Source organism: Cricetulus griseus (assembly GCF_003668045.3).
Source record: "Cricetulus griseus strain 17A/GY chromosome 1 unlocalized genomic scaffold, alternate assembly CriGri-PICRH-1.0 chr1_1, whole genome shotgun sequence".
Lineage (NCBI taxonomy): Eukaryota > Metazoa > Chordata > Mammalia > Rodentia > Cricetidae > Cricetulus > Cricetulus griseus.
The window spans coordinates 240,884,558-240,908,650 of record NW_023276807.1 but is presented as its reverse complement, the minus strand read 5'-3'; the positions used below and the strand labels follow the sequence as shown (position 1 = coordinate 240,908,650).

Here is a 24,093-nt window from a genome sequence, read left to right as displayed (position 1 = left end):
CTATGCTGAATGACAGAAACCTAAGTACTGCAGAGAAATAAGAAGCAAGCATACTACTCTCCATATGCCTTGCACACTAATGCACAGTAATTTTCCATCAGTAAAATAAAAGGGCTGCCTACAAGACCACGTGGATCCCTCTACCAGCTCCATGACACAATGATCTAAGAGGTGCATCCAAAAGAACCTTCGCTCTACTATTCAAGCAAAAGCAGCCACAATCAATATTCTACCTTAAGTGGAAAAACTGGTAGAATGTAAGAAATTTCAAGGACTTTACAATAGGAGATGATTTACCAGTTACTAATTCTTCAACAGGACGTTTTGCCACTGTAAGAGAGAAAGTTCTATAAAATCATCGTATTAGGAAGAGAAATAAGGATTTCTACAAGGCAGCCATCATTCTCAACTGAGACAAACAACATATGGAAAAAAAATCATGAAATTTTCAACACATCACGAAGCTAAGACTACAAGGAAGAAAGACTAAACTCTGAAAGATGCTGGGTCTTTTACAAGAAAGAAGGGACTCCTATCTCTTCTATTCTTGTCAAAGGAAGAGGTGTCCACAACAATGTCAGGAAATTGTACACAGATGGAAGACCTTTTACAGGAATGTGTAGTTTGGCCAGCAGTTTACAAGCCCAAGAGTATTTATCAATAACCAAATCAGCAATTGCCTGCCAATGCTCTGGGTGATTTATACCAAAAGCTAGTATCATACAGGGAGACAGAGATACCTGCCTAACCGAAAGCCTAGACTATGGCTGCAAATAGGTGTAAAAGAACTTGTCTTTCGGGAGAGAGAGGAGAGGGAGCTAGGAAGATGAGAAGGGAAGAAGAGGAGGGGTGAGAAGGACATGAGGGAGCAGAAAGGTTAAGTTGGAGGAAGAATAGAGGAGAGAAAGATAAGGGGTAACATAATAGAGGGAGCCATTATAGGTTTAAAAGAAATGTCTGGAGATCTACAAGAATGACACCAACTAACAATCTAAGCAACAGAGGAGAGACTACCTTAAATGCCCTCCCCTTATAATGAGATTGATGACTAACTTATATGCCATCCTATAGCCTTGATGGAAGTAAAAGCAGACACCCACAACTAATCACTGAACTTAACTGGAATCCAGTTGCAGAGAAGGAGGACTGATGAGCAAAGGGGTCAAGACCAGGCTGGTGAAACCCACAGAAACAGTTCAACACATCAGGACCTGAACAAGGAGGAGCTCTTGGTCCCCAGATTGATAGCTGGGAAACCAGCATGGAACTGATCCAGACCCCATGAACATGGGTGTCAGTGGGGAGGCCTTGGAAATCTATGGGGCCTTTTGTGTAGATCAGTACTTATCCCTAGCATAGGAATGGACTTTGGAAGCCCATTCCACATAGAAGGATACTCCCTGAGCCTAGACACACGGGGAGGGCCTAGGCCCTATCCCAAAGGATATGACAGACTCTGAAGATCCCCCTCTGGAAGGCCTAACCCTCCCTGGGAGCAGAAAAGGTATGGACTAGGTAGGGTGTTAGTGGGGGGGAGGAGGAGAGGGAGAGGGAACTGGAATTGACATGTAAAACAATCTTGTTTCTAATTTAAATAAAAAATGGAGGGGGAAAAAAAAGAACTTGTCTTTCTCCATACTTCATAACACTGCATTTCTAGATACTCCAAACTTTCAAATACTAAAAACAAAATTAGGAGAACTAAGAGAAATCCATCTTGATACTTGAGAACTTTAGCAACCAACAGTGGAATGGCTCTCAGGAGACACACAAGAAAACACAACTAGATACTCCAAGCTTTACCTAAGAAACAGACAATGGATTGAAAGAGATATCCAGGCACACACACACACACACACACACACACAAAAAAAAAAAAAAAAAAAAAAAAAAAAAAAAAAAAAGCCTAACTCTCAAGCAGCTAGATAAGAAAGCTTAGAGATGCGTATCACTCACTTTTTCAAAGCTGGCACATGAGCCACTAAGAAAAAGTCAATCCCTCTGCAATCTATCCAAGCTTACATCTCAGGCCCTATTGAGGGGAAAGTTGAGGCTCCAAACTAAAAGCACCTGAAACCAGTAGTGATTTGACTCTACCACCAAGAGAACTCATCATGATTTGATTCTAGCTGAGAGCAAAAAGCCTCAGCAAACAATTAGAAAATAAATACAAAGAACTCTCTAGCAAGACACAACAGTGTCAATACTCTGTGGCAAACACTGAGAACACAAATGAGCATTACAAAGTGTTGCAGGATATTTGGTCACACTATGAATCCCGAGATTGTATTATTTAAATAAATCAACCATAGGTCAAGAGGCAGAGCAAGCAACCAGTTGACTGGAAGCAACCATAGAGAGTGAGGGTATGTCGGGAGGCCAGAGAGAGAGGGGCACAGGAGGTAGAAGGGATGGACAGCTGGTTGGAGGAATTTTGTTTCAGACAGTATCGGAGAGGATTCTGTCTATGACAATGGCAGAGGAGGAAAGTCAGCCAGCTACTTTCTCTGACTCTCTGAGCTAGCAGGTTTTCACCCTAGCATCTAGCTCTATTGGTAAAATAAAAGATAGAGACTTAGTTAAAACAACATTTGCCTACCTCACAGCAGCAGCTGTAGAGACACGGTCAGCAGCTGAGGTAGCAATAGGATCGGGTGCAGCAGCTCTGCCTTAGATATAAAACAACAACAAAGAGGGGAAAAACCAATTCCTAACTTGCCATTAGAAAGAATTCATCCCAGAAGAAAGTAAAATCCCATGAACAAAATACTGAGATGAGTCATCCTACAGTCTGTAACTAGAGAACACATTTTCAGTATCAAAATGAAGTTGATGAGAGATCCCTATGTAAAAGCATTTATTATTAGCAGACCCAGTGGAAAAATCCTGAAAGAAATTATTCATCCTATAAACAATACATAATAACGCCAGATACAAAGCAAAACATTAAAGGCATTTAAGAGCAGAGATAGAAAACTTCTCACTTGAAAATATATAAGGGAAAAACTTTAAACTACTATTACATTATACATTATTCACAAATTAATTTAAGACTCCAGAGTATTTAAAACAAAATAAAAATATTATAAAGAACTTATATTTCTACTAGATAGGAGAAATATTTTTTAAAGAATAGCAGGACAATTGGCAGAAATAGGTAAGTAATTCTGTGTTGAAAAATCCTTACATTGTCATAAAGTGTCATTACTTCAAACAGACTGTGACAACTTAAAGACATGGTGCAACAGCTAAAGGAGCAACCACTTAAAAAGACAGCCCAGACAAGACAGGTGAAAGCAAAGTAGAAAATATGGATGCTAAAGAAAACACACTTTACCACAAACACGACAAAGGAGCTATACAGAATAACGCCTCCCCACACTCACACAAAAGTAAGAGGTTAAAGCTAACCAAACTAGCACTTGCATTAAATATTATAAAAGTCAGCTACATGAATTAAATATTCTAGGTTTTCAATTTCTAAACACAGGAAGTAGGGCTAAAGAATTCATGATACTCAGGTTGTTCAGCTACCAAGGCCTTAAGGTTCTCATCCAAACCGAGAAAAAAGCATTTGGCGAGGTTCCAGGCTTTGAAGCTGGCCAGGGAAAGCCAGCTCTTCCAAGTCTTCCTCTGCAATAATACTATGAAATGGGCACTGTATCTGCCCCAAATTCCTGAGTTGAAACTCTACTCCCAAGTGTGCGGGAATTTGTAAACAGACCTTAGCTCATGAGGCCAGAGCCCTCGTGATGGGATTGGTGCCATTAGACACCTGGTTTATTCTAGTCTCCCTGCCCTCTGACATGTAAGGATATACTAAGGAGTCCATTTGCACCAGGCACTAACTCTGCCACACAGTTTTATGTATATCCCAGCCCCTGGAAATTTGAGAAATGAATTTCTCATTGCTCAAGCTACCTATTCCAAGTAATTTCCTCAGAACATTAGCAAAGTATGTATGTGTTAAATCACAATCCTTTGCCATATCTGTGAGAAGGGGAATCTGTCATACAAAACCTTTTAATTTTTTAGCCTAGAATTCAAGGTACCAGGTATCCTAACGGCATCCTCACATTACTGTACTTTGTTCTCCTTTCCCGGGCCCACTCCTAGCGGATTCCCCTCCTCACCCAATTAATCCCCTTTGGATTCTTATTACATACATTCCATTACTCCCTTGGTTTCCCACTCCTCATTTTAAATTGTTTACAACCATTTTTATTTCTTTGTCTATGAACTGTTCTAACACATTTTTCTGATTTCTTGTTCAACCTTTTGTTCATCTGTCCCTTCACTTTGAAAGTGTCTTTATATATTAGAAATAAGGAAAAAAATCATAGACTAAAACAATCAAAGTATATGTATCTGTTAAGACTCACGTATAACAGAACCAACTGCTAGTTGTACTCTAACTTTAGTGATGTTTCCAAGGTAGTATGTGAATGAAGCTGTAATTAAAACATGCTTTAATAATAATTTATTATTTTTTTCCTCCAAAGTACGAGTTTACCTTTTTAGAAGACATTTTGTGATGCCTTTTGTGGTGGTTGTTGGGTGTGAAAGTTGCTGTTCTAATGCTGAACACCTACATGAACATCACTATGTTCATACATATCCCTGCTACATATCCCTGCTACCATCACATACATCATTGCTTCCCCTGGCCATCCTATGCCATGGCTTGCATTTCTTCCGTGCTACTGAAAAACCTTGTGCTGAAAACATACTTCCTAGCTGAAGCGTGATGTCTAGGCCCTTTCCTTTTCATTTCTTTGTTGTGTTGTGTTCCAATATAGTATTTTTCATCCTTAAAACACACTGTCCTGAAATTCCCTATTACTTCTTTAAAACACTGTATACATTTATTATTAATATTTGTATTATGTATATGTGGGAGGAGAAGGTATTTGCATCAGAGTGCAGGCACCTGCTGAGGCCAGAAGACGGTGCTGGATCTCCAGGAGCTGTATGCAGGTTTTTGTTTGTTTGTTTTATAATTTCCTGACTTTTTCTTAGGTTTTGCAAATCATAAGCCAAAGGATGTGAATTATGAACAAAAATCAAATATTTAGGAAACTAATGTCATAGAACACTTGCAATAACTTTTTCTTACATTCTTTAATTACTTAAGCTCTAGAATTATTTTATAAAGGCTACCGAGAGAGACAGAAGATCTGGTATGTGGATTTGGCCACTAAGACCTTAGACAATAGCAATTATAGTTAAGAACTGAAATACATATGTGTGTAGAATACATAAATACAGAATCATCACCAAGGGGTACAACTTAAATGGACTTTCTCATCAGAAAGTGCTTATTATCAAACATTCGGTGATATATGTAACATCAGAAAACAATCTCTTGTATGTTTGTGTGCAGTTTTGAGCTGCTCAAGATAGGTGATGGGAACCAAACACACATCCTCTACAAGAGTAATATGTGCTCTGAACAGCTGAGCACTCTCTCCCTCCACTGTGAAGGCTTGCTCTGCATTTCCTGATCATTCATTTATTATCATCTTAGGTCATTCTTCTACTACCTTTCCCTGTATTGTATTATCTTCCATATTGATACTAACAAAATTCTATTATCTTTGCTCTACCTTTTCATTATCCATTGACTGATTCAATTGCCTGTCTTATGCTAATTTTTGCATGCTGACGGCTCTTAAATATACCTTAGCTTGTGCAGTTGTCTCTCAGTGTGCATGGGGGATTAGTTGAAGTGCTCTCCTCTCTTATTTAAAATGGTATAGAGTTTGCATATAACTTGCACAAGCCTTCTGCTGCACATTACCTCTGATACTTAATACAACCTAAGTGCGACAGAGTTGCTTTACTATATCCTCAGCAAATGGGGGGGGGGGAGCCCAGTTAGTAGCATTCAAGGACACAGGACAGCAAACGCATGACTATGGAGGAACAACAACATAAGAAACCCTGAAATGCAATTTCAACTTGGAAATCACAGGATACCTCAAACTCTTGAGAAAGGAAGGAAGAATTTAGACAGGGAAGAAGGAAAGAACAATTATTCTCACGGGCCAGTAACAGGCTTTTTGCAAATATGTTCCTGAAATGTCCTTAGTTAAAAAACAACAAAATCTGATGCTACTTTATAAAAATCATGGGTTAAGTCCTCATTTTCATTCCAGCTTTACTTTGTGTATGTGTGTGCTATATTCATATGTATGTCACACATGTGCACATACAAAGGTACTTGTGAGCATACATACTTATAGAGGCCAAAGTCAGAAGTCAGACACTGAAGTTGGTCATTTCTCTGCCTTATTTTGTTAGATGGGGTCTCTCACTGAACCTAGAGTTCATTGATTTGGCTGGACTGGCTGGCCAGTGAGCCCCAGAGTTCCTCTTGCTTCTCCCCAGTGCGGATGAGACAAGAGTACACTACCACAGCTGGTTTTTTTACATGGGTGACAGGAATCTGAATTCAAGTGCTCATGCCTAAGCAGAAAGCAAGCACTTTGCTAACTGGACCATCTCTCCATCCCATCATCTTATTTAAACTTTACACTTTACAGTATCTATTATAGAGACTTGGTGAAATCCTACAATGGGTTGATTTTTTTACTGACTTAAAATAAAACCACACTAAATCTTAATGTGTCAGTTTTGAAGTGTCCAATAAAGTTAATTGTTAAGCAAAAGACATGAGGAAATAATGGCACTAATATTAAAAGAATAAGCAGTATTCATTCATTTTTTATTTTTAAAATGGGTAATGGGAGGCAAAACACATGGAAAATCTCGAAGAATTCACTTTTGTTAAGAAAACTTCATTATGTTTATCTCAAAAATAAAAAAGCTTCTCTTTAAATTATTCTTTACTGAGACTGTATTTCTTATAAAATCATGAAGTAGAAGCCAAACAGACTGATACTGTAAACATAACAAATCTGACCTTTTTCAGGGAAATGATTTAACACTTTCAGAGAATCACTAAACCAGTGTTGCTACTGAATCCATCAGGTATTCATGAAAAGTTTGGCTATTTGAGAAAAGAAAATAATTTTAATTTCTGATATCTCACAATTTTATATGTAAAGCTAATTATAATTTATATAGAAGACTTATTCTACAAATTTCTCATATTCACTGCATTGGTCTGTGTCTTAGTCACTGTTCTATTGCTGTTAAGAGACACCATGAACATGCCAACTCTTATAAAGGAAAACATTTAATTGGGGCTGGCTTAGTGTTTCAGAGGTTTGGCCCATTATAGTCATAGCAGGAAGTATGGTGGCAATGCAGTCAAACATGGTACTGGAGAAATAGCATAGACATCTACATCCAGATTGGAAGGCAACAGGAAAACACTGGGCCTGGCTTAAGCATTTGAAACATAGAGCCAGTGACTCACTTCCTCCAACAAGGCCACACCTCCTAATCCCTGTCAAGCAGTACCACTCCCTAAGGGCCAAACATTCAAATATATGAGCCTATGGGGGGGCATTCCTATTCAAAATGCAGAAATGCATTCAATCCAACTTCAAACGTCTCCACAGTCTAACAGGATCTCAACAATGTTCAAAAAGTCCAAAGTTCTAAGTCTATTCTGATATCTGTGCAATCTCTTAATTCTAATCCCTATAAAAATAAAAAAGCAAATCACATACTTCTAACATATAATGGCATAGAACATAGATTACTATTCCAAAAGAGAGGGACAAAAGCAATGAATACTGAACCAAAGCAAAACCAAACACCAGCAGAGCAAACTCTAAACTCTCTGCATCTCCATGTCTGATGTCAAAATGCTCTTCAGACCTTCAACTCGTTTTAGCTTTGTTGACTACAACACATTTCTCTCTCTTGTGCTAGTTCCAGTTCCTTTTAGCAACTTTCTTTGGCAAGTATCCCATGACTTGGGTGTCTCTAACATCTTGGGGTTTCCAAAGGAATCCAAGATTCATCTTCACAGCTTCACTCACAGGCCTCCATTCAGGGACACCACTGACACACTCCTGACTCAGTGGCTTTCCTTAGTCTTGGAGGGTTATTCCATAACCCCTCACACTTCTATCCTTGACTCTAAAGCCAGAAGCTGCCAAGTTCTGCTGCTTGTTGGTCCCAGAACTCTCTCCATAGACCAGACTGACCTTGAACTCAGAAAACCACATGCCTCTTCCTCCCAGAAGCTGGGATTAAAGATGTGCGCTGCCACACCTGTCCCTAAATTTTCTCTAATTCCTTTTCACAAGCTGGAAGCTCAGCTGGGTGGGGTCTTACCCAGAGATCACTACGCCCTTTATTCCATTTGCATCAGGCTTTTCTTTCATCTGTTTATCTCCTTGAACACAGCACACAGGTCCATTACACTTTCTGGTGCCTCTTTTCTCCTCAAACTGTACATTTTATATTTTCCTTGCTCACCTTGCTCGTTTTCATTACAGATCTGCATAAGACTGGCTACTAAATAACCACATGACACAATCAATACTAGGCTGTTTTGAAATCTCCTCCATCAACACCATTAAAGCAACACTCTTCAACTTAGCTTCTGGCAGACTTCTCAGACAAAGGCAAAAAAAACAGCCATATTCTTCACCAAACTATCACAAGAATGAATCTCTAGGCCACTTACCAATATTCTTTTCCTCTGAAATCTCTTGAGCCAGGCCATAATAATCTACATTACTATCAGCACCACTGCCTTCCCTACTCAGACTAGTATGGCCCTTTTAAGCCCCACTTAAAGTCTTACCCTCTTTCCTAATTCAAAGTCCCAAAAAGTCCAAATTCTGTCAACAAGAATCAGGGTCCGGCTTGTCACAGCAATACCCTGCTCCTAGTACCAATCTCTGTCTTAGTCAACGATCTTTTGCTGTGAAGAGACACCATGACCATGCCAATTCTTATAAAAGATAGCATTTAAATGGGGCTTGCTTACAGTTCCGAAGTTTAGTCTGTTTTCATCATTTGGGAAGTGTGGTAGCATGCAGGCAGACAAGGTGCTACAGCGTAGCCAAGAGTTCTACGTCTAGATCAGAAGGCAGCAGGCTGAAACAAACACTGGGAATGGCTTGAGCATTTGAAACCTCAAAGCCCACCTCCAGAGGCACACTTCCTCCTACAAGACCACACATACTTCAACAAAGCCACATTTCCTAATCTCTGCCAAGTAGGGTCACTCTCTAATGACCAAGCATTCAAGTAAATAAGCCTATGGATGCTACTCAAACCACCACAGTCTGCTTAAGTTAGTAAAATTCAGGACCTAGCTTTCCCAATAATAGTATTCATACACTACTGATTCCATTAGTTAAAAGGAATAAGTTTGCTTGATATCACTGTGTTGATTACAGACTCAATACATTAAGTGCTTTGAATGTAAATATTGTAAAGAAACAGTACCATACTATAATCAGAGTGATATTAAAATGAAAATTGTGTATTTGACCCCAGTGAATAGATCTCTACAAACTAAAACTGGTGATCTTGAAGTCTGAGAGACATATCTTCAAAAAAGAAAAAGATGTAACAAGAAAGCTGGACCATGAACCCTGCTGCAAAACTTCATCAACCTTTGTCATTTCAAAAACATTAATTTTCCTTAGGGTCAATTTCTAATAAGCATTCTGATAATGTCAAGTAAGGTAAACTTAAATATGATGGAATACCAAATATGTTTCACTATTTAAAGGAAAACACTATATTTTACACAGGATTGGTGGTGGGAGTTCTCTTTGGTGTTGTTCTTGTTTGGTGTTTTGTTTTGTTACTGGCTGACCTGTAACTTGCTATGTAAACCAGGCTGGTATAGAACTAACAGTTATCTGCTTACCTCTGCCTCCATGTCCTGAATGTTAGTATTAAAGTATGGGCTACCATGCCAGGCTAGGACTGGTATGTTTTAATTTTTTTTCCCAAACTCAACACAAATACATTTTCTTGTATTTAAAAGTTCTATTTAAATGGTTACACAGATGGTCCTACTTAAACTAAATGGAACACAAAGCAACCCAAAAGTCAGCAATTTAGAAAAGGAATAGATAAAGAGGGGAGAGCACTGAAAGAAAAGAGATGTGGGGAAGGAATAATCAAAATGCACTATATAAACATGTATGAAATTGTCAAAAAGCAAATTTAATTTTAAATTGTTCCTTTTTAAAAAACAAAATTACCTGTTTTAGACTTTGTAAAGCATCTGAAATTGTCCCTTTGGTAGAAGTTTAAAGTAAAGGCAATGCAAAATATATACCTGCCCCAAAGAATAATGGGAAAGTTCTATTAAAATCAGTAGACCATGTCAAAAGCCACTGAAAAACTCTGCATCTGACAAAAGTCCCTCTGCAAGTCCTTGTACTTTCCAATGGAATAGCTGGGGTTTACTAGTCTGTAATGCGCCTCATCTGACCAGTCACTGTAAGGAAGGAGAAGAACAATGGCCATGATTATTTCTGCCACACTATTTTTAACAAATACTGGAATAAGTGGCATGTACAACTTGTTCCAACCTCTATATTTTTCTGACAACGGAGTAATACATCTATGTCACTAATTACTTACAAACTACTCACAGAAGAGATCAGCACAAACTTTTTCTGTAAAGGGCCACAAAGTACAAACTGCAGACTTTATAAGCCATCTGATTTCTGTCACAACTACTTAACTCTTGCTCTGTAGCATAAAATGAGACAGAGACCACGGGTACATTAATACTTAGGGATGTGTCTAAATAAACCATTATTGACAAAAGTAGGCAGCAAGCCAGATTTGGTTAATGGGCTGTATTTTCCAGTTCCTCATTTCCAGGTAAAATTACATAATCTCCTTTTCATCAAAAGACAGTTTTTCTTATTTAAAACATTGTTTTTTCTTTAATTTATCAGTGTTCCATAAACATTCACACTACATAAATGGCTCCACATATTTCATTTTTGAGGACAGGATTCCATTACTCAGAAGAAATCCATGTTTACAAAAAAATTTTAAAACATACTAATAATGCAACATTTCAAAGAGATGAGATTACCTTGCTTTTACCTTTGAGATGCAAACTTTACACAGTAAGGGACTAGATACTCACAAATTACTACAGAACTTCTATTTGCAATGTGTAAGTAAAATAATGTATCAAATATTCCATCTTCCTGGGCCATTTCATCTTTGAGAGATTACCAAACACTTCTGTAAGCTAGGATATTCAAAATCCCTAAAATAATCCCCACAACAGAGAATATTCCAAAACAAAGGATATCAGCTTTTCCAAAAATAAAACATGCATAAAATCCATTTATGTGCAAGTCATCTGAAATTATTTAACTGGAGTCAAGCTTGATACAGAGAAAATTAAATATCTACTGTATGATCAGCAAATGCCAAGTAGTGTTCTAAGCAAGCTCTGGATTAACTCCTAGTCTTCCTAATTACACCTTGTGAGGGTTACCATTCATTGTTGATACCATTGTGTGGAGCTGCAAACAGAGAATGTGGGCAGTAAGGAAACAAGTCCAAGGTGATAGCTAATTACAAGTAGATCCAGGATTTACCCCAGCTCATTTCCCTGATGGCTAAAGATGTTGAACACTTTCTTATATGACTTTCAGCCATTTTAGATTCCTCTATTGAGAATTGTCTATTTAGTTCTGTACCCCACTTTTTAATTGGATTGTTTGGTGTTTTGGAGACTAGCTTCCTGAGTTCTTTGTATATTTTGGAGATCAGCCCTCTGTCAGATGTGGGGTTGGTGAATATCTTTTCCCAGTCTGTGGGCTGGCGTTTTGTCTTGCTGACTGTCTCCTTTGCTTTACAGAAGCTTCTCATTTTCAGGAGGTCCCATTTATCAATTGTTGATCTCAATGTCTGTGCTACTGGTATAATGTTCAGGAAGTGGTCTCCTGTACCAATTAATTCAAGGGTATTTCCCACTTTGTCTTCTAATAGGTTCAGTGTGGCAAGATTTATGTTGAGGTCTTTGATCCATTTGGACTTAAGTTTTGTGCATGGCGATAGACAGATCTATCTGCAGTCTTCTACATGCCAGCATCCAGTTATGCCAGCACCATTTGTTGAAGATGCTTTATTCCATCATATAAATTTAGCCTACACCACCTCAGACTGTCAAAAGGCCATCATTTGAAGAAGTAACTGTCCTACTTATAAGTCTAGGGAACTAAGCAGAGACACTGATGCTTCTTGTCCTAGCCAGCAACAAGTAAAGGGTGTTTTCCATTGCTCATGATTGAAAGATAACAAAAGAGAAACCCATAGTTGGCTCTCTCTTTTCAGGGTTTTATAAAATTATAAGCCATTAAATTTGACCTTATTTAGAAAACTTCTCCACTGATATCCAATATTTAATGTTTCATATTAGGTATTTCTCAAATTTCACCTTAACTTCTAAGTTCTACAAAGCCCTAAAAATTTGGTAAAATTACAAATGCTTTTTATTTATTTTTATTCCATTTACTTATGGAATAGGCACATAGGTCAGAGGGCACTTTTGGAGGTCAGAGAACAACTTTAACTTGCAGGGGTCAGCTCCCTCCTTCCATCATGTGGGTCCCAGGGCTCCAACTCAAGTCATCGGGCTTGCCTGCAAATGCTTTCACCTGCTGACTTATCCCCTAGCTGGTTTTCTTAGCATCTCCAATTAGAACAGTCTTCATGGCAGAGTCTTCTGAAAATCTACAGCTGAAATTTTTATCTTGAATTTTCTATCTAAATCATATGTGAGGGGTAGGGCAAAATTTTAAAGAATCTTTAAGTGTCTATTTATGTCTCCGAAACACTCTGTCTCTGATGTCAGTAAGTCGATATACTAATACTGACCTAATTACATGAACAGAAACCTCTTAAAAGAAATCTCCATTTTCTGTTAGAAAAATGAATGCCTTTCTAATGCACTCTAAAGCATTTTACCCTACCTGCCCATCTTTGAAGGCTAAATCTCATCTAAAAGTGCTGAGATTTCTCAGTACTTGAATGTAGCCTCTCACTCAGAGGTCGGTTCTCAGATCAGTATTGTCCAACAGAGACACAGTATCAGCCTTATACATGACCTTAAACACTCCAGTAGTCACAGTGAAAAAAAAAAAATCAATTTTAAAGATGTGTATGCACCTGTGTCCATATGTGGGCATGTGCACAGAGAGCAGGTGCCCGCAAGGACACAGTCATCGCATCCTCTGGAGTTAGCTAAGACAGCATGCAAGCAGTTGTACATCTAATGTAAGTACTAGGAACTAAACTCAGTGCCTCTGCAGGAACAATACTTGTTCTTAACCACTGAACCATCCCACCAGCCCCTCTAGCAGTAACATTTTAAAGTGAATAGAAAAAAACAAATTGGTATATTTAATACAATATTTGAAAATATTATTTCAATATATAAATAAAATATTGCAAACTTTACACTTTCACCCTAAATTTTCCAAACTAGGTACACATCCCACAGCACATGTGAACTTGGACGAGACAATTTATTAAGTGCTCAGTAGCTACATGTAGCCATTACAGTACACTAAAATGTCCCCAAAAGCTTTTATATTGAAGGCTTAGAACCCAATGCAGCCATGCTTAAGATGAGGTCTTTGAAGAAGCAAATGGATGATGGGGGCTCTGCTCTCATCAGTGCACTTATCCATTGATAAGCTCATAATCAAATGTGTAGTGATATATTATTTATGATTTATTAAAGCTTGACTGAAGCTTCAGAAAAGCAAAGTCAGCCTCATGCTATAGGGGTCAGGCAGTAGCGATACACACCTTTAATCCCAGCAGCCAGAAGCTAGGAGGTGGTGGTAAACACCTTTAATCCTAGGACTCCGGATTAAGAGGTAAATGGATCTCTGTGAGTCCAAGGCCACCCAGATCTACACAAGAATGAATCAGTCTAAAAGAATTATAGCTCACACCTTTAATCCCAGCATTCAGGAAGTATATAAAACAGAAGCAAAATCTCAAAGGGGCATTCATTCTCCAGCCACACTGAGGAAAGGTTACAGTCTGAGACTTGGTGAGAGCTCATGGATACAGGTCCGGCACCTTCAGTTTGAGGTAGAGGTAAGAAGCTAGTGGCTGGCTGCTTTGTTTTTCTCATATTCAGCTTGAACCCCATTATCAGTCTCTGGGACTTTGATTTTTTCATGTTACACAAATGCACTATCGAAGGTGAAAGTGGCAGAAACTATAGTTGGTAGGGTGGAGAAAGGGGAAGTATATTAATAAAACTTCATCTTAAAAAGATAATTTGTTTCTCTCTCCTCTCCATCCCCACTGTCAAAGTATAGTCAAATAGCCATGGTTGAAAGCATGAGCTAAAAAAAGTCTTTCTTCCTTTAAACTATTTTTCTTGGGCACTTTGTCTCATCAAAGGAAAGGTAACTAACGCAATGGCTAATAGCTACATCACTGGGCAGGATGTGGCCTAGCTAAAATCTTATTTCAGATGACTCAAAGGTATGTATCTCATAGTTCAAATAATATTTTATTTTAGTTTATGACACAACCACCTGCAAAATATGGTAATCACTTAATATCTTAAATTGCAATTGATTCATGTATGTAAGCCTGAAAGCTAGAATCAATTCCTTATGACTTCCTTTGTCACCCGTCACAAATATCTCTGAAGCCAATATATTGTACTCCGTATCAACCTCACCATCTACTCCTGCCCAGCTCCAACTACTGCAGTGCAAGGCTATCTCAAACTCAAACTGTGATGCCACACCGACCTTAACACCCATCCCGATAAAAACCCGTCAATTTCTCTCTATTACTATGACATAAAAGTAAAACATACTGATTTGAGAGAATGCCTGCCACAACACTATGTTCTATAATTATCTGTTGAATAGGCAAATAGATGGATATGTCTGCTTTTCTCCTAGACAAAAATCAGAAGTAATATAAGACAGGATGTACAAGCCATGCGTATATATTATTACACTGGATACTTTTCCAGGCTCCCAAATCTGGGTTAATTGCTTTCAGATGTGCTTCAACACCATTCTACAAGTAAAACAATAGTGCAGAACATGTTTAAATTCTGCCTGTCATACTTCACTACATTCAAAACAAGCACAGTATCATGCATACAGGAAGCATAAATATTTACTGAGTACTTCAGTAATACATTATTGTTAGGGCTACATTTCTCTATATTGGCTTATTAATATAAAGACAGCATGTACCCAATACCACTACTAAGAGGACCTATTCGTCTCAACTTTGAAGACCACAAAACTACAATCAATACATGTAAAAAGGGCCTAAACCTGAGGCATGAACACACACACACACACACACACACACACACACAGAGTACACATGTGCCCTTCTGGGGTTACAGTATATACTAAGTTGCCAGTCTTTCCCTTTCCATGTGCCTTTCTTTTCTGCTATCCACATCTTTGACTGGACGACTTAACACATCACACTACGGTTACATACTTCTTTTCCTCTGTCTGCTTTTCTTTATTGTGCTATATAGCTCCACATGTATTCCTCAAGATTTTACATCACAAATGTTCTGTTGTTGTTAACATAGTCTACTTATTGTATAAATCACCTAGAAGTAAAGTGTTCTCCTGCCTACACACTGTAGACCTCAAGACTTTTCAACTGACAGGACTTACATCATAAAAATGCCAATATTCTTCTCTTGTCAAAATGAGAAAACAGAAGCTAGAACAAGCTGACGTGCTGTTTTTATGGCTCTTGAACTGCTGCTACGCAGTTTTTAGTTGATTTAGCAAATGCTGCTGTGTGAAAGAAGAAACTTATTTTCAACCTGCTGAGGCAGCAAATTTCTTTATAGACCTTCTTCATGCTTGAGGCAATCAAGCCTACAGCTGAAACTAGATTTATAGGTTAGTCACCAAGAAAGGGCTGAAAACAGCACCTTAAAACTGAAACACTGACAAAACACCCTGGTTACATTACCAACAAAAGCAGCAGGAGGTAATGTAACATATTTTAGACAGAAAGTTAACAAGGGCACGCTAACTTTCAACACTTTGTCAATAATAAAAACTAGAAAAAGTTTACCAATGTTCACCAAAGTAGGCACTATCTAAAAGTAGAAGGTGTTTCCAAGCTAAATATAATGGCACATGCCTTTAATCCAAGCATTTGGGAGATGAAGGCAGAGGTAGGTAGATGTCTGTGAGTTCAAATCCAGCCTATCTACATAACAAGTACTAGGCCAGCAGCCAGAGATACATACTGAGACACTGCCTAAAAACAGTAATAGTGATAAAGTAGGGAGTTTCCAATAAACCTCCCAGAAAATCAAATAAACACGACTGATTTTTTCTGGTGTTCTTCAACATCTAAAAGACATTGATTCTGACCCTTCCCAAAAGAGTACAGTAGAAATGGCTCATTAAGAATACTGGCTGCTCTTCCAAAGGTCCTGAGTTCAATTCTCAGCAACCACATGGTGGCTCACAACCATCTCTAATGGAATGCAATGCCCTCTTGTGTCGTGCAGACATCCATGCAAATACAGCACTTGTACACATAAGATACATAAATCTTTTTTTTTAAAGAGAATATTTTTATCAAAGCAAAAATGAAAATGCATTTCATAAATCAGGTATGGTGGGACACTATTAATCCCAGTACTCAAGAGACTGAGGCAGGAGAAGTTCTGGGAATTTAAGGCCAGCCTGCTGGTCTACATAGCACCATAACTATATAGTGAAGAGAAGGAGGAGGGGTGGGAAAGGAAGAGGAGAAAGGGAAGAGGAGGGGGAGGAAGTGGAGAAGGAGGAGGAGGAGGAGGAGGAGGAGGAGGAGGAGGAGGAGGAGGAGAGAGAGAGAAGAAGAAGAAGAAGAAGAAGAAGAAGAAGAAGAAGAAGAAGAAGAAGAAGAAGAAGAAGAAGAAAATGCATTTCACAATTTCAGGAAAATTTGCACTTAATATATAACCTCATAAATAACTATAATAAGCTTCAAATAGTGATGCACATCTGTAACTGGCTATAATACCAGCACCAGGAAGGCTGAAGCACAATTTCCAGTTCAAGGTCAGCTTGACACAGTGAGGCCATGTGTGAAAGAAAATGAAGAAAGCAGCGGGAAGGAGGAGGAACAATACTGTATGGGTCTACCTACCTACCTGAAACAGTTGTTATGGAATAATATGAATAAGAATTCCTAATATCCTTTCACAACCTTTTATGCAACTACTAGCAGGAGCATAGATTTATACTGATGCTACTGCCAAGGTTCTATCTGTGCAGTTAAAAACATGCTTTTCATTGAAAACGGAGAGCACTCATTCACCAGCAGTCTCCTGGGGAATAGTGTGTCTCTGAGAAAACTGAAGCCAACCAAACAAGAAAGGCACAGAGGGTGGGCTGAAGAACAGCAATCACATACTCTCCACTGTGGTAATTAATAAGACTATTAAGAAGCTTCTGGTGGTGGGATATAAAAGGAAGAGTGAGGAAGTTTAAATCCCAGCAACATGTCTGAAAGTTGCTCCACTTCTTTAGCTCAGGGCAAGACACACAGGAAGAGTAAGAGTCCCTCTGTAAACCACACTGCACTACCTCCGTTTTCACTGTTTAGCCCAAGGTCGCTCAGCTCCAGCACCATATAGTACACAAGCTGCAGCTTCTTAGCTGTTGAAAGATGACAAGATGGAGTTATGAATGGACTTGGGACACAAGATGCCAGCTGGTGGCAGTAGCCAAAGTGAGATAACCCAAAGAAGAGGTGAGATTCAAGGGACATAAGGAAGGGAGATAGATCTTTGACATCACACTCTAGATCCCTCACTCTATCAAACAGACAAAAACAAATGACATTAAATAAATAAACAAACAAACAGATACCTGGAGTACTCTGGTTAAACCATCAATGTTCTGGGATTCCAAAATATATGCTTTTAATGAAATGAAAACATAATTTGTTTTCTCCCTTTGTTTTGTTTCAGACAAGGTGTCTCCCTATAGCCCAGGCAGGTCTGGAATTTACAGCAATCCTCCACTTCATCCAGGAACTACAGCTGTGAGTCACCAGGCCCTACCCGAAAATGTCACTCGCAATACTACTTTATAGATCTTCAACTCTAAACCGCTGAAGAAAACAAAACATACAATATAGTGTTTTGTTTTTTCAGAAATTCTTAAGACATAGGTGATCCAATAAAAATGACTTATTTGATTATGACATAACCACCCCTCAGACTAAGCTTCCTTCACAAACAAAACACAGCAAACCATTCTATTTTTAAATGTAGGGGTTAGTTTTGGTCTTGTTTGTTAACTTGGGTTTCTTGAGATGCTCTCTTGAAGCCCAGGCTAGGATTACAAGTGCACACCACCAAGGCTAGCTTCCAATGTGTTATTTTTAATCACTCAATGGGACGTGGTTACCACAACTCACTGCAAATAAGTACAGAATTTGTGCTCTGATTATTTGAGCTCTGTTCTTGGTTCTGCTACTTAGAAATGAGCAACTTATTACTCTCTCTGACTTGGTTTTTCCTCATCTTCACACTGGAGATAACATTAGTTCTATAGGCAATATGGTCTCACAAATATAAATTTAATGATTACATTAACCTGACAAAGGAGGAAGAAGAGGGTTGGGAAGAAGGGAGGGATGGGGGAAGAGAGGGAGGGAGGGAAGGAGGGACAAAATGGCTCAGATAACTGATCTGGATTTGGGTTCAGGGCATTGGTGGTGAACGCCTTTGAACCTAGCACTCAGGAGGTAGAGGCAGGCGGATCTCTGTGAGTTCGAGGCCAGCCTGGTCTCCAGAGCGAGTGCCAGGATAGGCTCCAAAGCTACACAGAGAAACCTTGTCTCGAAAAGAGAGAGATGGATTTGGATCCCCATCACCCACAAAAAGCCTGTTAACCTTCAGTGAAACAGGTTAACCACAGGAGCTTGCTGGGTCGCAGCAGTCTATCTAAAACCAAGCAGCAAGCTCCAGATTCTATGGAAAACTCCATCTCAAAGAATTCAGTAGAGAATGATGGAGCAGAACGCCCAGACTCTTCTCTTCTGGCTTCAAAGTGTGCACCCACAGACATACATGTACACATATACCACAGGTGCATTCACCTCACAGCAAAAAATATTGAAAAAATTAAAAAAGATTCAAAGACATAATGTGGAAGAGTACTTAATGTGTAAATAGAAATAAAACAAGACACAATGAAATTGTTGCCTATACAAATATAAAGCCAAATGCCTTCTGTGGAGTTATTTTATGCCTAGAAATAAGCACTACAAAAGACCAAGGTGCCAGGCAAGCTGTTTAAGCAAACCACTTTACTGCAGAAATGCCTACCAACATTTAAACTGAAGTTCATGAAACTTAATCTTCTGTACTGGAAGCCGGAAGTGTGGGGTGGGTGGGGTATAACCCTACTTACTTTATATTTTAATGCCAAGAGTTTGACTGAGATAACACCCAACATCTGAGATATAAAAGATAATACTCTAAAAACCACCCTATAAATTTCAATAATAACCCAGTCTTCTGATCCCCCTAAAGATCACATTATCAGCATAAGTCATTCACTGCTATTTCCCTAACTTGCTACTTTACTGACAGAACAGATTAATGACAGTGTAGATGTTTCAGCATTTCATTTTAGGACCCACAACTAAAGGACATGAATCTAAAAATGCTGGAGTTTGCTGTCAACAACTCCAGAGCAAGGGGAAATCTTGGTGTCAGAAATCTAAGGAGTTGTTCAAAGCTGTTCTCCGGTCTAAACTTTTTGTCTCAGCACTCTTGTCCCTTCAAGCCTTTGAGATTGTGATGGTAACACAGTAAGTCTCTAATCAAAGGCCTAGTTCAAGCCACTTCACTGAGCACCACCCAAGCTTTCCTTGGAACCAGCATTGACTGGTGAACATGGGTGGAGAACACCAGGAAACTCCTCCAGCCTTCAAGATGGAAGAACCTTAGTAGTCACTGTCTTTATCTACCTGGGCTCTTTAGGAGGCACTGTAGTACAGAAGCACAACAGACTGAGGAAAAATGCAACTCAAGGTAACCTGCAGTACAAATTGGCAAATGCTAAAATATAACACTGCTGGAGATTTGTAACAACCAAATAAAGCAGGAAAGGGCTCTGACTGAACAATTCATGCCAAGGTCAACTCTTTTCAACTTGAGAAGACCCTGGGTATTTTTAGATACTACAGAAAAGTAAGACATAGTTCTCTGCCCTTAAGAAGTTTTTAAGGCCGGGCGTTGGTGGTGCACACCTTTAATCCCAGCACTCGGGAGGCAGAGGCAGGCGGATTTCTGTGAGTTAGAGGCCAGCCTGGTCTCCAGAGCCAGTGCCAGGATAGGCTCCAAAGCTACACAGAGAAACCCTGTCTCGGGGGGAAAAAAAAAAGTTTTTAAGAGTCCAAAGGCAGAAATTTTTGAGTTATCTGGGATCCCAAAAAAGAAACTTTCCTAGATGTAGGTTATGTCATATGAACTAAAAAGGCCAAATTTGTAAATAAAGGGGTAAAGGTAATTTGTAGAATAGGGTTCAGTGTAATGAAGAATGGGGTAAACACATATAGATGCAAAGTCGGCTGTGAGCCAAACCTGTAACTCCACCATGAGTTCCAGGCCAATCTGGGCTAATGAAGACTTGACTGTAGATTAATCTGGACAGCCTTATAAAGAAATCAAGAAAATTAAAGTAAGTATTCCAGGGGGGGGGGGGGAAAGGTGAAATTTTTAACTTACAATTTGTTTTACTAGTCATGGGAGGTGTTTACCAGTCATGGGCGGGGTGGGGTGAGGGTCTGTATTTTATTACATAAATAAATAATACACAGGACCGGACCAGACTTCTTAGGTCAACATTTATTTCAACCACACTCTAGTAGTGTTGTCATGGGAGAAAGTCACTTAACCATTCTTTGCCTTCCTCATTGCACCAGTGAGGTAGGGTAGAAGAAACTAACAAACCCTGTAGAGTTGGTAGCAATATCATCACAGCACAAGTGTGACTGTAGCGCCCAACTGATCAAAACTTTAAGATCAGAGTTAAATTCCCGTCCTTTAAGTGCCGGTGCCCTCCTTCTTCGTTTTAATCCCCAAACACCTTCCTACTTCCAGGAACGAATGGGCTCTAGTAGTGTTCTTTCTCCAAAACAATAAGCACTTTCCTAACTGCATCTACAAAGCCTTTCTTCGCCATGGGTCAAAGCCCACTTCTCTAAGAAGTAAACCCTTCTTCAATCCTAAAGGGCTCTCTGCCTGCTCTTCACAGTTTACCAACGCAGCAATAGTTTTTTTCTTAATTCTCCTTTCTCACTAAAGTGTAGTTTCAGAGGGCTGGGACAAATAACTATGTTTCATCCTCATTCCTAGCCTTCGACCCAGAAGGTGCCAGGCTGGGATAGGTGGCCGACACAGAATTAAAAACTGGATGTTTACAATCGGAATGCCTCCAGTTCCAGAAACTGCTAATTACAAACAATTTTGATTGCTTTCAGATCTCGACACGAAACGTCCTTAAAAAAAAAAAAAAAAAATCAGACCAACTCCATCCCTTCGAGAAAAGTTCCACGGGGCACCCCCGCACGAGCAAGCAGCCGGGCAGTCAGTCAGTCATTCCCTGCTAGGCAAGTTGAGCGTGCAGCCTGGGCTGCGGCGCTCAGGTCGGCGCGGTAGTTTGAAATGAGGGCAGCGGGCCGGCTGCGGCGGCCGCCGCGCGGGGCTGAGCTCCGTGCTCCCGCCAACTTCCCGCAGGGCCGCCGCCTCCCGCGTCCGCCCGCCCGCCCGCCGGCCGCAGCGACACCCTCCCGTGCTCGGCCCCGCGGGCTTGTCCAGAGCGGCGGCGGCGCGGCGCAGCTCGGGCCTGGCCGCCGCCCGCTCCCCGGCCCCGAGGCCCGCTCGCTCTCTCCCCGCGGGCCGCCCGCCGCTCCGCTCGGCTCCGGGGCACAGGCCGCCGGCCGCCGCCGCCCCGAGGGGAGCAGTGGGGGACTCGCCGAGCTCCGCGTGGCGCCGGGGGCGGAGCCCGCCCCGAGGGCCCTCAGAGGACGGGGGCGGGCGGCGGGGTTCGCCTTCCCGTCGCGCCACCCCCCCCCGCGCCCCTCTCCCGACCCTCCCGGGAGCCCGAGCCGAACCCGGGGCCGAGCGGCCCGGCCGGCGCCACCCGGCACTTACCAACCCTCCTGGGACAACGCGGCGCCGGGCACCTCGGCCATGGTCAGCTAGCTGCTCGGGCCCGGGGATGACGGGGGGTCTGAAGTGAGGGTGGGGGTGGGAGGGGACGGGCCTCCTACTGGAGAGCCAGGAAAAGAAAAAGAAGAAGGAAGAGAGAGAGAAAAAAGAAGAAAGAAAAGAAAAAGAAAAAGAAAAAAAAACTCCTCTGTTCGACTGCGCTACTGGGCATGCTCAGTGCGACGGGCGCTTCCGCGTGCGGGTTCCGCTCGCCGCGTTTTGTGAGCGGCCGCAGGGGCCGGCCCGGGCTTGGGAGCGGCGAGCCGCCAAACGCGGCCTGGGCCCGGGGATCGGACGCGCCGCCGCCGCCGCCGCCGCCGCCACGGGCTCCGCACTAAGCCCTGGGCCCCTCCCGTCGTGCTGCTTGGGCACTGTGTGAGTTGCAGGCTCGCGGGCCGCGGCTTCGCCTCCCGGGGCCGCCTTCACGGGGCGGGACACGGACCCCGCGGCCCGGGCGGCGCCTCGGGGATGATGCTAACGCGGCCACGTCTGGGGCGGTGCGGCCCAGCCCATCCGGCACCAGAGCTGACGGTTCTGGCCGGGGCCGGCTCCATCCACCCGGCTGCGCGGGCCGCCGAGACTCAGAGGATCGCGGTTCGCGTCCCGACGGGCGGGTGAGCGAGCGGGGTGCCCTAAGCCCGCTCTCGGGGGAGTAGGTTCTGAAGCCGGGCAGTGGTGACAGGACTGCTTTCTTGTCGCCCTCCTGCGGGGCGTGGCCCTGCCCCAGGGCGGCCCTGGCACCAGCACCTAGCCAGGCTGGTACCGCCCAACTCCGTGCCCTTTACGGCACTCGCGGGGGAGCGCCGGCTACGGCGGGTCCCCGACTGGGCACGCGCGGTGACGCGGCCGACCTGCGCCGAGACGCTCCAAACCTGATTGGGCAGTTGGCAGTCACGCAGGCCAATCAGAGGGCAGGAGTCGGGACGGTGCGCGGGTCTGGAGAGGCGTCCGCAAAGTTTGCTCCGCGGTTTGGGTCCTGCGCCGCCGCAGCCCGGGTGGAGAAGGAGGCGTGGAAGACCGGCTTTGAGAACTCAGACTCGGTCTACAGCCCGTCGCGGTGGTCACTTCAGCCACGGTCACGACGGAGCCAGCCGTGGGACGGAGACTGCAGAATGGACAAGCTGCTCCTGAAGCTTGGGGCGTCAGTTTGATAGTTGGGAGAAAGAAGGGTGATAAGGGGAGAGCCAAAATCTTTAATGACATTGTCCCAGTTTAGCTGGTCTTCCCTGGACCTGTCCTTCTAAAGTCACTGTGCCTTCTTGTGTGTTTCTCACCACTTAATAGGTAGGTTTTAAGGTGTGTGCAAGCATGTTCAGAATCAGGAGTAAGGTTACCTTCCTTCCCAGTACTTGGAGGTGGTATAAAATGTCTTAAGTGATGATGAGTAGTGTGTTCATGTGCACCAGCTAACTGCATAGGCAGAAAAAGATATTTTAAAGACATGATTCTGATTGACAATTTTATTTGTTATTAAATAAAATACCTTCTTACCAAACATCATTTTTAATGTAAATTCTTAACTGTGAAAATCATAATGCCCCAATCACCAGTCTCAGTGAGTAAATAAACTTTTACACTTGTTCTCACAGTGTAATACAGTAAGAATTCACCATTGCAGCTGCTTATGAATGAAGTTAAATCTTTCAACAAAATACTAAATCCGCTTCAAGAATGTGATTCCTACTGGAGAAATTTGTTACAATGAAAGCACCAAAAAATAAAATGATGACGTTAACTGAGTCAGTTAATTAATTGACACATTAAATTTTTGAGAATGCAAGCATTTATTTAACACTTAAAATAAAGACAAACTTGATATGGTGGCCCAGGGTTGTTTTAACTTCAGTACAATGCCTATGCCTTAATCTACTGCTATCTCAATTACGGGCCTGCTTATCTATTATCAGCCTGGCCACTCAGGC

At 41.5% G+C, this 24,093-nt stretch overlaps 1 protein-coding gene across 5 annotated transcripts in view; it reads right to left on the bottom strand.

The window, feature by feature from the left end:
* Positions 1–22,990, bottom strand: part of Tdrd3 (tudor domain containing 3) — a 157,170-nt gene extending 134,180 nt beyond the window's left edge. For 3 of the 5 annotated variants that reach the window (XM_027394023.2, XM_035453401.1, XM_027394024.2), the window contains exon 1: positions 22,115–22,986. In XM_027394023.2, coding sequence (XP_027249824.1) covers positions 22,115–22,155 — 41 coding nt within the window. In that variant the 5' untranslated portion in view covers positions 22,156–22,986. Of the gene's footprint in view, positions 1–22,114 lie in introns of all 5 variants that reach the window. The other 2 variants (XM_027394022.2, XM_027394021.2) reach the window with 2 other exon arrangements.
* Positions 22,991–24,093: the final 1,103 nt, after the last annotated feature.